Source organism: Aethalodelphis obliquidens, unplaced genomic scaffold (genome assembly GCF_003676395.1).
Source record: "Aethalodelphis obliquidens isolate GAN/ISIS:26980383/991018 unplaced genomic scaffold, ASM367639v1 scaffold26, whole genome shotgun sequence".
Classification (NCBI taxonomy): domain Eukaryota; kingdom Metazoa; phylum Chordata; class Mammalia; order Artiodactyla; family Delphinidae; genus Aethalodelphis; species Aethalodelphis obliquidens.
In genome coordinates, this window is record NW_020837970.1 from 1,487,907 (window position 1) to 1,505,499 (window position 17,593).

At 35.9% G+C, this 17,593-nt stretch overlaps 1 protein-coding gene across 2 annotated transcripts in view; it reads right to left on the reverse strand.

Annotated features, from left to right (window-relative positions):
- The window catches only part of WDR72 (WD repeat domain 72), a 205,612-nt gene that overhangs the window by 164,485 nt on the left and 23,534 nt on the right, over positions 1–17,593 (reverse strand). For both annotated transcript variants that reach the window (XM_027123063.1, XM_027123064.1), the window contains exons 4-10: positions 11,824–11,902; positions 10,558–10,732; positions 9,820–9,896; positions 8,659–8,778; positions 7,517–7,662; positions 7,039–7,135; positions 572–713 (exon numbers count right to left, since the gene is read on the reverse strand). In XM_027123063.1, coding sequence (XP_026978864.1) covers positions 572–713; positions 7,039–7,135; positions 7,517–7,662; positions 8,659–8,778; positions 9,820–9,896; positions 10,558–10,732; positions 11,824–11,902 — 836 coding nt within the window. The remainder of the gene's footprint in view (positions 1–571; positions 714–7,038; positions 7,136–7,516; positions 7,663–8,658; positions 8,779–9,819; positions 9,897–10,557; positions 10,733–11,823; positions 11,903–17,593) is intronic.

Consider the following 17,593-nt stretch of genomic DNA (forward strand, 5'->3'; position numbering starts at 1 on the left):
ATATAGAAAATATTATCAAGGCACCATACTTTGGGGAACATGGAGACTTTTGCCATCCTAACAGTATGTTATAGGCAGAAAAGTTCTGCCATCCATTGCTTTCACTCCAAATGCTATTTTATTGATTCTTTCTCCCTCAAGGAGCCTCGGAAGAATAGATGTGTATTAGTGCATTCATTTTAGACTTAAATCAACTGAAAAGAACGGAGAAACTCTTTTGAATAGAGAAATTGGTTGAAAAGGGGTACAGGATATGGACATGACAAATTCAAAAATATGAATATGGTCTATCAGTCTATCCTATATTCATATTGTCAACATTCATTTCAAGTCAATAAAACATCATTCATGTTAAGTTGATGTTAATTTGAATTACACTTGTTGCATTGTTGTATAAGATCTATAAGCATCATGTTTATACTACTTTTATGTTAGCATCTAATGCATAGTGGTACATGAGAACTTTTTCTTGTTTGTTGACTCATATTACTCAACTTAGAAAAAAAAAACACTGAGTTAATTATAAAGTAGTTCTCAGAAGACATGTGATTAGAAATAGAAATTGTCTTACCTTTAGGAGAACCATCAAACTTGGATACAGGAACATCCGGGATGTGCCACAAAGTAATTCTTCCTGAGACTTCTCCAGAGAAAAGTACCTTATAAAAAGGCTCTTTCCTTTCATTCATGTAGCCCATAACAAAGGGAAGGCTCTGGTCCAAATAAAAAAGTTAGCATTTATGTAGAAAAAATATCTTCAAAAAAATCTATATAATGGCAGCCACTGTTTTTAAATGAAGGAACAAGACTTCATAGATGAACTAAATTATTTCCATTTATTTCCCACTGTTTAAAAAATTTCAAGTAAATTAAGTGAAATAGTCCTCTTACTCAAAACAAAAAAGTTTTTATGAAATAAGAAGCAAAGTCATCAGCTAGATTTCAGAGAGTTAATAAGAATAGTTAACATTTATTGAACATGTTCAGTGTATGTATTACGTATACTGTTAGGGTCTTTGCATGTATTCAGTTAAGTAGTCCTCACAATAATCCTGTGAAGTTGGTACTATCATTTTCTTCATTTTACAGATGAATAATCTGAGAGGGAAGAGGTTAATTTATTTAAGGTGATATAGATGGCAGTGGGCTTTTGAGTCCAGTAATTCTGACTCAAGAGCCCACGTCCTGATGACAGTGCTGTACTGTCCACTGAGGAGGTCTGATTTCTTTATGATCCCTTCAGTTCCAATTGTCAGTTAAAATAGCAACAACTAATATTTGTGTGGTAATTTTGTGGTATTATTATGCTTTCTACTTTCTTTTGACCATTTTTCAGATTTAACATACTTGATTTTAAACTTCCCAAATGGCCACAAAGAAAAATGAATTCATAACTTACATAGATAGATAGATAGGTAGATAGATAGATACTAGTAAAAATAAATGTATAAGTTATAATTAACATAAGTATATTTATATATATAAATATATAGTTTTGTTGTGGCACAGTATGAATATTGGGTACCAGAGCTCTTAAAGATACACTTTCACTAGTGAATGGGTTCAGAATCTCCCTAGTACCTCAGTGCAGTGTAGAGGTTCTTTGGGCAGACCTGTATATAGAGATTACACACAAGGGATCAAAATGATTAAGTGATTAGAAAAACAAAAACAAAACCCTCTTTTGATGTACAAATAAAAGGCACCCTGAAAAGAAAGCCAACTGCTGGTGCTAGAATTAAAGAAGCCTAAGAAAGTGATAGTTTCTAGTCAGAAAGTACATGTTTGAAGGTCCAGACTTAGTTATTTTAGTGGAAAAATTCTATAATGTATCTCTAGAGAATATTAAGGGCCCAAATATTGCTACATTTAATCCTTACAACAAAGCTTCGTAGTAAATAAACTTTATTATTATTTCTGTTATAGAGATAAGGAAACTAAGACGAGAGGAGAATAAGAAACTAATTCAAGACCAAGATATGTAATCCTCTATAGTCCCAAGAAATGAGAGCATTGAAGAAAAACAGTTCCAGTGAAGTGAGTTCTCTGAATAATATATTTTTTTTTAAAGATTCAGAAGGCACTTTGGGGTCTTACACTTCTCAAGGCCACCATTTTTGTAGGTGTTAGAAATGGTACAATAAAACTTGGTTAGATTGGCTTCTCAAACTCTCTCAACCTTAGGGAACCTTAAAATTGAGTAGTCCAGCTCTCTCATGATTTTGATGAGGATGATGCTCCAGAGAGGCTGGGTGGTTACTGAAGTTGGCCGCAGCACATCTCCTCCCTCCCAGCAAAATGTGCTGCCCCTACAGCCCATGCTCCCCATACGCTGTTACTCCCTCTACGCTCACTTCTGTACTACCATTCCTCACTTGCTCACACCCACTCCTTGACACCTCAATCCTCCTCCTTTCCAGTAGTTTCCTCTCTAGTTCACATGAAAACTCCCTCAAAGCCCCTTATCATGTGATTCTGATTTTTCGTCACAGTACCCAGTACCCATCACAAGAAGTACCCATCCTCCAAGAGGTATTAAAATAGTCATTAACAGTGAATTACGTTTCATTAGGTCCCATTTGTTTACTTTTTTAAAATTTCCATTTCTCTAGGGGATGGGTCAAAAAGGATCTTGCCGTGATTTATGTAAAAGAGTGTTCTGCCTATGTTTTCCTCTAAGAGTTTTATAGTGTCTGGTCTTACATTTAAATCTTTAATCCGTTTTAGGTTTATTTTTGTGTATGGTGTTAGGGAGTGTTCTAATTTCATTTTTTTACATGTAGCTGTCCAGTTTTCCCAGCACCACTTATTGAAGAGACTGTCTTTTCTCTATTGTATGTTCTTGCCTCCTTTATCAAAGATAAGGTGACCATATGTGCGTGGGTTTATCTCTGGGCTTTCTATCCTTTTCCTTGATCTATATTTCTGTTTTTGTGCCAGTACCATACTGTCTTGATTACTGTAGCTTTGTAGTACAGTCTGAAGTCAGGGAGCCTGATTCCTCCAGTTCTGTTTTTCTTTCTCAAGACCTAATGAAACTTAAAAACTTTTGCACAGCAAAGGAAGCCATAAGCAAGAGGAAAAGACAAACCTCAGAATGGGAGAAAATATTTGCAAATGAAGAAACTGACAAAGGATTAATCTCCAAAATATATAAGCAGCTCATGCAGTTCAATATCAAAAAAACAAACAACCCAATCCAAAAATGGGCAGAAGACCTAAATAGACATTTCTCCAAAGAAGATATACAGATGGCCAACAAACACATGAAAGGATACTCAACATCACTAATCATTAAAGAAATGCAAATCAAAACTACAATGAGGTATCACCTCACACCGGTCAGAACAGTCATCATCAAAAAATCTACAAACAATAAATGCTGGAGGAGGTGTGGAGAAAAGGGAACCCTCTTGCACTGTTGGTGGGAATGTAAATTGGTACAGCCACTATGGAGAACAGTATGGAGGTTCCTTAAAAAACTAAAAATAGAACTACCATATGACCCAGCAATCCCACTACTGGGCAAATATCCTGAGAAAACCGTAATTTAAAAAGACACATGCACCCCAATGTTCATAGCACTATTTACAATAGCCAGGACATAGAAGCAACCTAAGTGTCCATTGACAGATGAATGGATAAAGAAGATGTGGCACATATATACAATGGAATATTACTCAGCCATGAAAAGAAACGAAATTGAGTTATTTGTAGTGAAGTGGATGGACCTAGAGTCCGTCATACAGAGTGAAGTAAGTCAGAAAGAGAAAAACAAATACTGTATGCTAACACATATATATGAAATCTAAAAAAAAAAAAAAAAAAAAGGTGATGAACCTAGGGGCAGGACAGGAATAAAGATGCAGACGTAGAGAACGGACTTGAGGACACGGGGAGGGGGAAGGATAAGCTGGGACGAAGTGAGAGAGTAGCATTGACATATATACACTACCAAATGTAAAATAGATAGCTAGTGGGAAGCAGCTGCATAGCACAGGGAGATCAGTTCGGTGCTTTGTGACCACCTAGAGGGGTGGGATAGGGAGAGTGGGAGGGAGATGCAAGAGGGAGGGGATATGGGGATATATGTATATGTATAGCTGATTCACTTTGTGATACAGCAGAAACTAACACACCATTGTAAGGCAACTGTACTCCAGTAAAGATGTTAAAAAAAAAAAGACTCTTAAAAAAAAAAGCAAAAAAAAAAAAACAATTATCTTGTGGTAAATGCCTGGATTCAAATCCTGGTTTTAGCACATACTAACTCTATTAAAAGAGCCAATTACTTGATTTAGGCAATTTACTTAACCTCTCTATATCTCATTTTCTCTAACTGTGAAAGAAGGCTAATAAATAAAAGCACCTACTATATGGGATTACTGTCAGGATTAATGAGTTGATAAAGGTAAGGTGCTTAGTATGGTTCCAGGCATTTGGGACATACTCAATAAGCAGTAACCATTCTTATTATCCATTCTCAAAACAAATGAGAAACTCACTCGAAAGTCCATTCCCAGACTCTGGGGCCAAACTGCCTAGGTTCAAATCCTGGGAATTAACCTTCCTGAACATCAGTTTCAAAATGGGGTCATGGTGGAAACTCGTGTAAATAAGGCAGTGCGTATGTTTAACGATAATAAGGACTGAAAAAAAAAGTTACCCATCATCATCGTCATTGTCATTACTCTTAGTTCACGCATCCAAATTCCTTATCTGCAATCCTCAGGCTGTTTCTATCCCATCTACTCCCACCTCAACACTGCTATCTTACTCCACAGCTAAGACCCTGGGAAGCCCAGTTCCTCGCCTCAGCAGCCAGGACCCCTACTACAAGTTTCAGCGATCATCAGCTATGATTTCAAGCTAGGGAGACTTTCCTAAAGCTGTTGGAATGAAGGAGGAGTCCCCATTTTTGCTACTACAACTCCATCAGCAGGTAAGTTCCTGGCATCACATGAGAACATGTTACTGTCACACACTGGGATTTAATTCTATGGCATCACTACAAAAAACATGTTTACAGAGCATAATTCTCTAAGTTCATTGTATCTATCAAACTCACCTCCCGACACCATGAAAATGCCTTCATTACCTTGTAACTGCATGAAACAGTAAGAAGTCTTATATTTAGTGAATACTGGTGATGTTTTGAATAGGAAGAACAAGGTCTGAATTTAGTTTCTTGGCCGGATAAAGGGCAAGCAAAGGTCTACGGATGAGTAGACCAGCTTCTTTTTGTTTCAGATTATTCTATTCATTTTCACTGGCTTCCAAGTACTTCCCACTTTTAAGATACAGAAACAACTGTGGTTGTCTAAACAAGAATTATACATCGACAGAAGACTCACAAATCTATGCCTTCACGTTTTTTTTTTTGTTTTTTTTTTTTTTTTTTTTTTTGCGGTACGCGGGCCTCTCACTATTGTTGCCTCTCCCGTTGCGGAGCACAGGCTCCGGACGCGCAGGCTCAGCGGCCATGGCTCACGGGCCCAGCCGCTCCGCGGCATGTGGGATCTTCCCGGACCGGGGCACGAACCCGTGTCCCCTGCATCGGCAGGTGGACTCTCAACCACTGCACCACCAGGGAAGCCCTGCCTTCACCTTTTGAGACACAAAGCAAGGTGGCTTCCCATAAGATTAGTATTTTTTTAAGTTAATTTGTAATCGCTTTTCTTTTTCCTCATAGTTATGTATAGCATTGATATTTGCAGTAGACTAGAAGCTCCTAAAGGACATTTCTTATATCTAGCTTTTAGGGCAAACTGTGCTTTATAAAAATGCATTCGGGAGCTAAAAAGGAAAAAAAGGGCAAGTCCTTTAAAAAATAACTTAAAATGCTTTTCTGAGTGAACCACAATAAAGCTTTTGTGATCAACAGCAAAACAAGGCTCTATTGCAACCCACGAATGACTTTAGAAATAGTGTTCCACACCATAACTCTAAAGTTTGCCTATGCCCTAGTGGCACTTGGAGTTCTAATTTTTGGCTGACAGTCTTAATCAAGTTTTTGCAACAAAACCTCACAGATATGTTAAAGAGGTGATACTGAACCATAGGATTTGCAGCAGCTATGCTGCCTAATTAAGCAAACCATCACTGTAAAACGTAACATGCTTCGTTGTTTGACACATCAATAATTCAAAACTCCTCCATTCTCCGTGAAATACCTTTTTGGATAATTAACTGATGACTAAGTCCAATAGGTTAAAAAAAAACACTTTCATTGACACTAAAGTAAACTAACTGCTTAAATTTTCAGGCTTCATAGAGTGTCAAAGATATAATTCAGTCAAGTGAAAACCCACAATTACATCCTCAACTCTCTGCCAGGAATCATAGTTACATTTGTTGTAACAAGAAAATTTATTCAGAAGAATAGCTAAATGCATGTGAAAAAGATCTCAATATCCAGTTTCCTTAAGAATAAAAAAAAGCAGGATATAAGCCATTTGATAAACTTTAAAAAATGAAGTAGATACATCAAAATGTTAATAACTTTGTATCAAACTATCTGTTAGAAAGGTCAGTGGAAAAAATGTGTATGCATATATATATGGTGGGGGAGAGAGAGAGAGAGAAAGAGAATGAGAGAGGGAGAGGAAATAAATACGGCGAATGGTGACAATTGGTGAATCTAGGTAAAGGGTATATGACTGGTCATTGTACTATTCTTACAACCTTTCAAATATTTGAATATTTTCCAATTAAAATAAGTAAATATAAAAAATAAAAATATTCATAGTGAATATGTATGGTGGTAAAGTTAGAAATTTTAATTCTTCCTTTTTTATCATTTATAATTATTCCATAATAAATATGTATTGTTTAGTTAAGCAGACTTAAAAAATAGCTTTTCTAAAGGCAAAGTTTTCTTCAGTAGCCATTAACAATTAGATTTAATTTTCTCGTTAACAACTTGATGTGATTCTTCAATTCAATTTTTTCAAGCCAGACTCTGTTACAGACAAAGCAACACTTATCTGAGAAGTGGAGTGAAACAGCTTTGAGGCACTCATTCTTTTCTTGCATTACCTTATTTTCCTGCACAGAAGTAGAGCACAGTAAATGAGGATAAATGGTCTCTTTAAGCACTCTTCCATCAGCAGGGTATATGCTTTTTGAAAACCCACTGCATAGTGAAAAATAAAAAGCAAAGTTTAGAACTTTGGGGTTCTTTATTCGTTTTTTTCCCCTCCCACTTTCAAAAGCCGGATGGTACCATTCAAGTTTCTAAACTCTAGTTAGAAATTGTTGGGTTAATAATTACAAGTGACTTTTTGAAAACCCAGCACCAGCTGTACAAGTTATACATGGTTAATCTCATTCCTTCATCCCCTGCTGTTTTATACAAAGGCTGAAGCCTACCAAGCCCAGAGTAAATCTTCTAGTGCCAAAGTTGTTTTGTTCTGGTTTTTGATCATGGGCAGCATGTGGGGATTTTTCCATAATAAACCTCCCAAAGTTCATTTTCTACCTGAATGTTTTGTATGCCGCTCCCATCTGAGCCCACCTGTTCAGCAGCTGATAGATATAACTGTGACCATCTTCTGTCCAAATGATGATTCTGTGAGCAGCAAGCACCTCTCCACCAGCAAAGAACTGCCCGCTCCCACTAACTTCAGTCCAAAGAAGAGAAAAATCACAATAATCGTAAACCTAAAATACAGAATGAATGATGCCCATTAACAGAAGCTTCCAATCTAGTCTACCGAGGAGAAAGATAAATTATGCTTATCAAGACTATTTAGATAACAGTGTTAATGCAACAACATATTAATTATTAATATTAAGTATTAAGTATCATAACAGGCCACACTATACTCATAGACCAAGATAATATTTCACTAGTACTTATTTTTTCACATTTATCCTAGGTAGGTTTCAGTGGACAAACCATCCGACAGTATCATTCCAGAATGTGCCCATTACGCACAGAGACCAAAAATCCCAAATTTTCTATGCAATTTTATTCTTTCCATATGTATAGTCAAACCTGAACATTTGAAAAATTTATTACACACAAAAGAAGTTGATACAGTAGAAATCCTAAAGTACATGCTGAACCATCTACTTTACATTTTAGTTCAAAAATATAAGCCTTTAAGTAAGACAATATAGTTTTATTAACTGAGCCAAGTATATGAAACATTAGAGAAAAAAAGGATGGTATCAAATGATAGTAACTTAGCTTTCCTTTCTTCTTGGAGATGTCAGTGAATATATTCACAAGAAAAGAATGTATATAGTCCCTAAAAACAAATGTAGTGACAAAGCAGAAAAAGAAAAAAAATATAAAAATAAGACCAATGTATGTAGGTGAAACGTATTAGTTTTCTTTTTAACTATAAAGTGCAGGCATCAACTCTTTAAAATAATCTGAGACAAATGCTCACTATTATAATAGTTTGTTATTAATAAAATTAGGATATACTTTATATATACAATATCCTGGGAAGGAAAATTACCCAGTGTAGTGAGAGGAAAACTGATAAAATTCAGTCATAAAAGACAAGTAATTCCCTGCTGCGGTAATAATATTATAAAAAGTTTGTATCATATTTAAAACATATTCTTATAATTGTTGCACTGAACAAGATAAAAATCAAATTACATTTGTGTATCACTGGTACTTATTATGTTATTTTATAATACCTTCCAACATTTAGAAAATACCACCAGTAGAAGTCTCTCTGTATACGTGCAAAATCGTATTGTCCGGCAGTTCAGGGAATTAAGAAATTTGGATTCCTTTTCATAAACATCTTGCTTTTCCTTCAAAAGGAATAAAAACGTTTTAGTACTAGTTCTAGTTAATTTATATAAAACTGTATTAGAAGACTGCTCCCCTCTAAACCTGAAGTAGATCACACTGTTATTATAAAAAAGCACCCAACTTTCCTTTTGAGTTTTCTGAACTAAGAAAGTTACTTTGCAAAAGAAACCATGAAAAGGAAACCCACTTGAATTCAAGAATTCATTATATACAATCATTCAACAAACATTCTGTCGGGAAATTTGCTGCAGGATACTGAGAATATAAAGATATGAATAAGTTACTTTCAGATATGGCAGAAAGATAAAACAAAAAAAAGGAAAATAATTTTTTAAAAAACCTTTGCAGTATCTTAATTGCTAAAATAGAAAAACAAACAAAATGTTTTGAAAAGACAAAAGCGTAGCCAGCACAGAACACCTACAATACTATGTTCTCAATAAGTTTCTGATAATGCTGGGTGTGTGTTTTTTGGGCTCAGTATGCCAACACAATTCCCAGGTTTTCCCAACCAAGAAATTCTGAAGGATAGTCCAGAGTATGGGGCAGTTGAAACAGTTCTGTCAACCGCACAAATTCTATGACTGTTCTTTTGTCCATCACCTCGACTTGTAGCCTGATGCCAGGGAGCAGGTGAATATACTGGACTCCCAGTGTATGTTACCCCCATTGCCATAGCTCACAAAGAGCCAGAAGAAATGGGGTCTTCTGCTGTAAGGGACAGAGAAATATTCCACGATGAATTTTTTAAATTAAATTATAATCAATGTGTGTGTGTGTGTGTGTGCGCGTGCGCACGCATGTGCGTGTAGATAAAAACATTTGTATACATACAGAGAAAAGGTTGGAAAGATACCATGCAATCGTTACCAATGCTCACATCTTAGAAGAGAGATAGGGAAAAAGTACATGGACGTAAAACTTATATACTTCTACATTATTTGGACTTTTAACAATGAGAATGTAACACTCTTATAATTTTAAAAATGTCAATACATATGCTTGAAATTGGAGAATAAAGGATAGTTTCACAAGCCAACCTGAATTTTGTTGATAGATGAAGAGAGATCCCATACTTTGAGCTCACCAGCTACTGACACTACCAAGAGAGAATCTTCTGTAAAAACAACAAAGGTCATATATAAGCTGACCACTGTAATAACTGGTTACTCTAAAGATCATTTCATAGTCATTTAAGGATTATGCAGGGCATGTAGGTAGAAAATACTCAGCTGTTTTTTTAATTTAAAAAGTAAACATTTTAGATCACATTCTAAATTTGTTTTGCAATTTCAAAGTGACTCCCATGTAAAAGGAGAGCACCACTAAAAGCAGAACCACATTGCAAACCATCACGCTGGCAATACTAATTACACCTTCCTATTTCAGAAATAAGTAAGGAGCCAGCCTTCCCTCATTACAGGAACTGAATTCTCTTCATTACTACATCCAGGAGATACAGCAGGGCAAATCCAAGAGTCCTGTTAATCCACAACAAACACCTGCTTGTCACTCTTAAAATGTATCAAAGCAGAACTGGGTCATGGAAACACAGTGTCTCCTCTTTCCACTTCCTCATGACCTCTTGCTGACTTTCCAGTGATTTGAACCACTGGGATGGATGTTCTCAGTTTTTCTTGATCTGGCTTAGAGAGCTATCCCTACCAGTAGGTAAACATAAAGAAGCATTCTGAACTCTTGCCCAGTAATTTAACAAATAATTCAAAGGTGATATGTTTATATTCTGTCTCTAGGGTTAGATAATACCTAACTCTTACCTTGAATTCTCATGGAGTGAACAATGCACATGCAGTTGATCCAATCCGGAGACTGAGATGATATGAAAGTGTGAATAATAACCAAACTTTTGGCATCAATTATAAGAACATCTTGATATTCTCCACAACACAGAAGCCAGCCTTCTCCTATCATCCGGAATGAGCAGTGGTAATACTATGCAAATTGAATTCAAAGCAAAAGTTTAATTATCACTAGCAATTAACATAATTTTGGCTGCGGTGAAGACTTCTCTGGATTTTAATTTTATCATCTATTCAACTAAGGTATTAGGCTAAATAACAACTAAAATTTCTTTTAGTTCAATTATTCTACACTTCTGAAGTGTTAATTTTGCCGTTTATCTGACTTGCATTTGGTCATTTTTCTGGAGAAGGGGACTCTTTTGGGAAGAATTAATCTTATTCCAAATCATGGAAAGCTCACAATTATATTAATTCTGAAATGCTATGTAGAACTGAACAACAAAAACCAGGTTTCTTACCCTAGCAACACTGCTGCATCTTAAGAAGAAATAAAAATGTTTGAAAAGCATTTGAGGAATTTTTGTGCCAAATAAATTTTGAGAATGGCTTTTATTAAAGTTTGAGTAATATAATCTACCCTTGACAAGCTCTCTCGCTATTCAGGTTTTGATCCCAGAAAGGAGTTCATGAATGTTTCAATGCAAGTCATCAATGCTAAAAGCAATGCATACAATATAAAGAACAGTGTCAGTACCATGGAATCATGCGACTACCATACGTATGCTTGGAGTCCACATACCAAAAGCCAAAATCTCTTTTAAATATTGGGAAGTTATTATAAAGATTAAAGCTGTGCCTCTTGCTCTGTTTTCATAAATAAGAAATTCAGAACCTATCCATCCAAAAAAGGTTTAAACTGGAAGCAGAAAAAAAAAACTTTTTTGCTTTATAAAACTGTATGTCAATAAAATGGAATCATTTCACGTGTGTGTTTTGAGAGTGTAACTAAGGAAAAATAAGGAAATTGTTTTTCAAATTTGTCTATGTTAGAAAGATACAGAAATAAGAGAAAGAATAAGAAAAAAATTGGTTGAATAGTTACTTTGGGGAAAGAAAAATGCCAAAAATAACAGATGATAACTGACAGTATTCTATTCTAATGATAAAAAAAAATTCAAGAAAATAATCCCTCTAAAGACATGTCTTTAAATGTGTGCTTAGCAAATGATCTGAAGGAGCTGTAGCATCTGGAGATGTTCTCAAGGAAGTGAACATACTTACACAGATTGCAGTGTGCCTGTAAGGAAGTGTGGCCTTCTCCACGCACTGTCCATTGGTGACATTCCAAACACACATCTCCCTAGCAGAGATAACTTTGTATTATTCTCTGTCATTTCCACTCAATTGGCTGGAATAATTTTTGTGCCACCAAGTTTTTCTTTAGTGCTGCACTTAAAGGCAGCTTGATCGTTTATGTGGCTTTTTGTTACAGATTACTGGACAAGAAAATGTTGTGGTCATTAGCAGGGATGACATGCTGTATCTATGTCTTTTTGTTTTGGTAATTACTCCCTGCCACCAGCCTACAAACCTTACTTGAGTGCCAACCTGACCTACAACAAATTGTGGGGATGCAGCTATCACAGCCTGGGAGAGTGACAGTACAACAATCTTTCTATGGAAACTGCATCTTCTTGAAAATCATTTATTTTATTGAACTTAAACTACATATTCTGAAAAGCATAATATACATCAAGTGTTGCATCTTCTGGAGCTCAGGTATCATTTTTATAAAAATAAACAGTGCCACCAAGAGGCCACATTTGGTGTATCATTGATACGCTTTATTTCTTTGCTTCTGAAATCCTGAAACCATCCTTGCCACTAAATTGTCAGAAAATTCTCATTGTTTAGAAAACTCTGACTTGGTTACATATATGTTACAAAGATACAGATACAGTTATGAAATACAGTTACAAATACATCCAGTATAGGGCAGTTTAAATCCGTATGATTTCAGTTCACAAAAACCAGAATGGCTGTTTCAGAGTTGTTTGGTAATATTCTTCAGTTTTGACAGTTTCAACACATAAGCAAAATTTTCCAAGGAAGAAAAATGAAAGCTTTATTGGCTTTAAGGGAGAGCTGCTATTAAGAAGCAAAAGACACGGACCAATAACGGTAAATGCTATATGCATTTGGTGTTTGCAGGCTTTGGGGGTTTTATTAGCCAAACACTGGAAATCAATCTTTAAATCAATGGTTCTCAACCTAGGCTGATTCTGCCCCCATAAAGGACATTTGACAATGCTTAGAGACATTTTTAGTTGTCACAGCTAGGAACACGATACTGGCATCTAGTGGGGAAAGGCCAGGGATGCTGCTAAACATCCTACAACACACAGGATAGTCCCTCACAGCAAAGAATTCTGCCATGGTCCACAATGTCATTAGTGCTGAGGTTGAAAAACCAGGTCCTAGATATAGAACTAAATATTCATAGTGATTTTATTTCTCTCTGTTTATATCCAACTGTATGCCAGAAAGGATTTGAGGTAATCTGAGAAGACATGCAACTCAATAAAACGGGGAAAGTGTGTGTGTGTGTGTGTGTGTGTGTGTGTGTGTGTGTGTGTGTGTGTGTGTGTGTCTGTGTGTGAAAAATAAGACTGGGGAAAAAGGTAGAAATTGAAATAATATATCTCAAAGGATATGTGTGTGTGTGTGTGTGTGTGTATATATGTATATATATATATATGTAAAGAAATGGAACTTTAAGCAGCCATCAATATAAAATTTTAGCTCTACAAAAAATTTGAGTTTATCAGTGTGGTTCTCAGCTCTAGCTATGCATCAGGAATCACCTGTGAATATATAAAAATTTCTCCTCAGAGATTCTAATTTCATGGCTCTGTGTTGTGGTCCTGGCATGTGGGGTTTTGCAAAGCTCCTGGTCAGTTAACCTGTTTCTAGATAACTCTATCTCTAAACCAGTGGTTCTAAAACTCTGGCTCTACGTTAGACTTATCAGGGAGGTTTTTAAAAATACTGATGTCTGGGACCCAACCCAGACATCAAGCCAGACTAATTAAATCACAGTTTCTAAGGTTGGAGCCTGGGCATCAATAAAAGCTCTCCCAGTGATACTAATGTTTCTAAACTCTCTTGGATTCTAATGCCTTCCCTGTTTGTTTGCTTATCATCTTATTTTCTACCTTAAATTGGAAAAAAATACAAAAATATCACATAGTAAAAATTGACTCCCTACCAATCAATTCTATTAAAGAAAGAAAAGCAAATTTGTTGTATATCAAAAGTAGCATTGGCATTTTAGCTGGAACTGCTCAGTTATGTATCTAATAGGAAGACATGAAAATTAACTGTTAAAATGAACATTGTTCTTTTTCTTTTCAAATACTGTTCCCCAACTTTGTACATAGATTAAATCACCTTCAATTATAAAAAAATAATTTAACAATTTCCAATTTTTTTTTAATTTTTAAATTTCAATGGAAAGAAAATCACACAGGAAAAAATCCATAACATATAATATTAAAATATTATTATATTCCCCCTAAAAACTCCTTGAGAAAGAGCCTTTCTTTCTTATTCAACTGTACATCCCCACTTGAGCGCTTCAATAAAAATTCGTTCAGTGGATACATAAATCAGTCACTACTCTTTCATCCACTTTCTATCTCTCAAAAATACACTGTTTTGGGCTTCCCTGGTGGTGCAGTGGTTGAGAGTCCGCCTGCCGATGCAGGGGGCACGGCTTCGTGCCCTGGTCTGGGGGGATTCCGCATGCCGCGGAATGGCTGGGCCTGTGGGCCATGGCCGCTGGGCCTGCACGTCCGGAGCCTGTGCTCCGCGACAGGAGAGGCCACAATAGTGGGAGGCCCGCGTACCGCAAAAAAAAAAAAGTACACTGTTTTCTCTTGGCCCTATTCTTATTCTCAGATTTGTGTGCTTATAACACTGTTATTGTTTTGCTCAAATTTTAATGAAGCATCTAGAGGGAAAGGAGATACATATGAATGCTTGGTTTGCCCTCTTGAATTACAAGTCCATGACATTCTTCAAACTCACTTTTGTCTTCAGTTACACTTTTGGGTTTTCTTTGGCATTCTCAAGCTCCCATCTTCTTATGCGCATTTCTTAAATGTTGGTTTTCCTTAGTATCTTAGGCTTTCTTACGTTCTCAAATTTCACACTCTCTCTTGATGAGTCATCTACTCCCATGACTGCAGGCACCAACTATATGATGTTGGAAGCCCAGACCTATTCACTGGACTCTAGATTTCCACATACAACTAGTAATTAGATGTTTCCACCTGGATGACTTGCAGGACTTCACACTCCTTGTACTTAAAATGAGGCATAACACCTTCCCTCCTTTGTTCTCATTCTCAGTGAATGGTATCATCACCAATGAGTTTCCCAAGTCATTCTTGAACTCACACATTCTCTCACTGCCCCAAATATGGGGTACCCACTATTTCAAATATTTTCCTCTAAACCAGCAGCATAGCACTCTCCAGAAACATGTTAGAAATGCAAGTTCTTGAACCTCAGCCCAGACCTACTAAACCTGTATCACCGGGAATGGGGCCGAGAAATCTGTATTTAAACAACCTCTGAAAGTGGTCCTGTTGCAGGCTTAGGTTTGATGAACACTATCCTAGAAGACTCTAAGGCTGGGTGCCTGCCTTCCTATCTCTCTAGTATCATCTCTTACTGGTAGTTGGAAATTTTATTAATAGTAATAACTCTCTTTATCGATGTCAAGCCTTTTTTGCCTTAAGGTTTTATTAACTATATATATTTATTAATATAATGCTAAAATGGCTATATTAACATTAATTTCATTAGTATTTGCCCAATAAATCTCTTTCCATCCATTTACTTTTAACTTTTATATATCCTTATGCTGTTTTTGTTTTTTAAATTGTCTGACGATCTTTGTAATTTAACTGATGGGCTTAGTCCCTTTACTCAATTGAGATTACTGGTTTATTCAGGTTTATATCAATTACCTTATTTTGTGCTATTTGTCTCATTTATTATTGTCCCCTTTAGATTAAACAAGATTCTTTTTCTTTTTTTAAATTGGAAGTTATATATTCTGTTTCTTTCATTTTTATTTCTTTTGTCTGTTCTCTTAGCAGCTACCCTGGAAATGTCAGCATGTATATCTAGCTTAAAGTCTAAGGTTAATCACCATCTTTACCCACCTCTAGAACACCAGAACATGTGGAGTCTGATCACTACGCTTATGATATGCAGTTGTTGATTAGGATTTTGTGTATGTGAGGGGGAGGTGGATGGGAGGTACATATAAACCATATTGTAATATAATCTGTGCTTATTTAAATTTTCTAAAACTTTGCTGGGTTTTGTTCAATATTCCTTTTTCCATCACATCTTCCTTCTGAAATCATTATTCTTACTGAAAAACATAATTTAGAATTTCTTTACTTATAGAGGGTCTGTTGGCAGTGAACATTCTCAGTATTTGTCTTAAATATTACTGTTTTGCCCTAATTTTTTGAAGATGTTTTTGCTAGAGATATAACTCTAAGTTGATAGATATTTTCTCTCAACTTTTAAAAGATATTTCACTGCTATCTAGTTCTCATTTTACTGTTAAGAAGTCAGCTCTCAGTTTAATTAACTTTCCTTTAAAAGTAATCTGCTTTTTCTCATTGCCTACTTTCAGGCTCTTCTCTTTTTCTTCGGCATTCCATCATTTCAACATCAAGTTCCAGGTGTTTATTTCCTTTCATTTATCCTGAAATTCACTGGGATTCCTGAATATTAGGATTTTTGCCTATAGATGAAGTAATACTAAGTGAAAAAAATGAAAAACTAAGTCAGGAAGCAAGTCATGATCAGCATGAATCTGACAACGTTGGAAGCAGAAATGCTAAGCCAACGGTCACTTCCTGGGACTTTTAAAAGCTAAAAAAAAAAAAAAAAAAAAAATTGTTACTTAGGAAGTAATAGGTCAAGCCTAGTAATTTTAACAAGTTTCAGCAGATTGAATTAGGATTTGCTAAGTATACAGTAGCTAAAGTGTAGGTACTGCCTAAGGAGAATCTCATAGATGCAAGGTGTCAGACCCCAAAGAAATAGACTTCTAGAAAATTCAAATCATCTTGGAAAAGGAAGACCAACCAGACTCCTTGGCCCTTTAACAATCATACTTACAGGACTTATACAGCTGAATTCATCTATCATCAAGAATATGTCCATTAACTCCTAGTTTCTTTTTTGGAGCTAGACCACTGTGGACAAAAACCTCAAGGTGGAACTCAGTTATACTTTTCAGATCTATTTCTCACTCAGCTATTAATTTTATCAACTGTGCCAGTAGTCTCAGAAAAACTAACCATCCCCCAAATTCTCTAGATTGGGAATAAATATCTCAGCCTATGTAGCAGGCTTCGAGGCAGCCTAGTGTATGAAAGCTAAGCAGTTGTTTAAAAAGAATGTACTAGGACATTTCAGTTTAGCTTCATCCAAAGCTCAATCTCTCTAAGTATAACAATTATGGCTTTGCTATAAGCTATGAGAATAGGTATCTCTTTGATGTCTGTACCACTAGCCATTTTGTTAAACTATTCCATTTTTAAAAGTTGGACACTTGATTCCTCATTCTTCTTTTGGGTCTCAGAATTCTAAGCCATATAATTTCTCCTTGGGTTAAAAACAAAAATGGAGGAGATTTTCTTGTTTCAACCAGCAACCCAATCCCTCATTCACAAACACGTGCTGAATGGATTCCGCATTCTTGAGTATACTTTGGCAAACATCTCATCAGCAGAGTAGTTCACAGTAGCTCTTCCATCAGTGGGGCTTTTTCCTACAGCTAAGTCCTGTTTCATTGGAACAAACCTCCTTCCATGAAACTACACCCAGATCACTATGTTCCTTCTCCTTCTCACTCCCACATCCCATTTGCAAGTGAGTCCTCTCCTCTGTTGTAAAATGATATCAGACAAGTGTACAACATAAAGATCGTAACTGCTGAATTGTTTCACGAAACTAT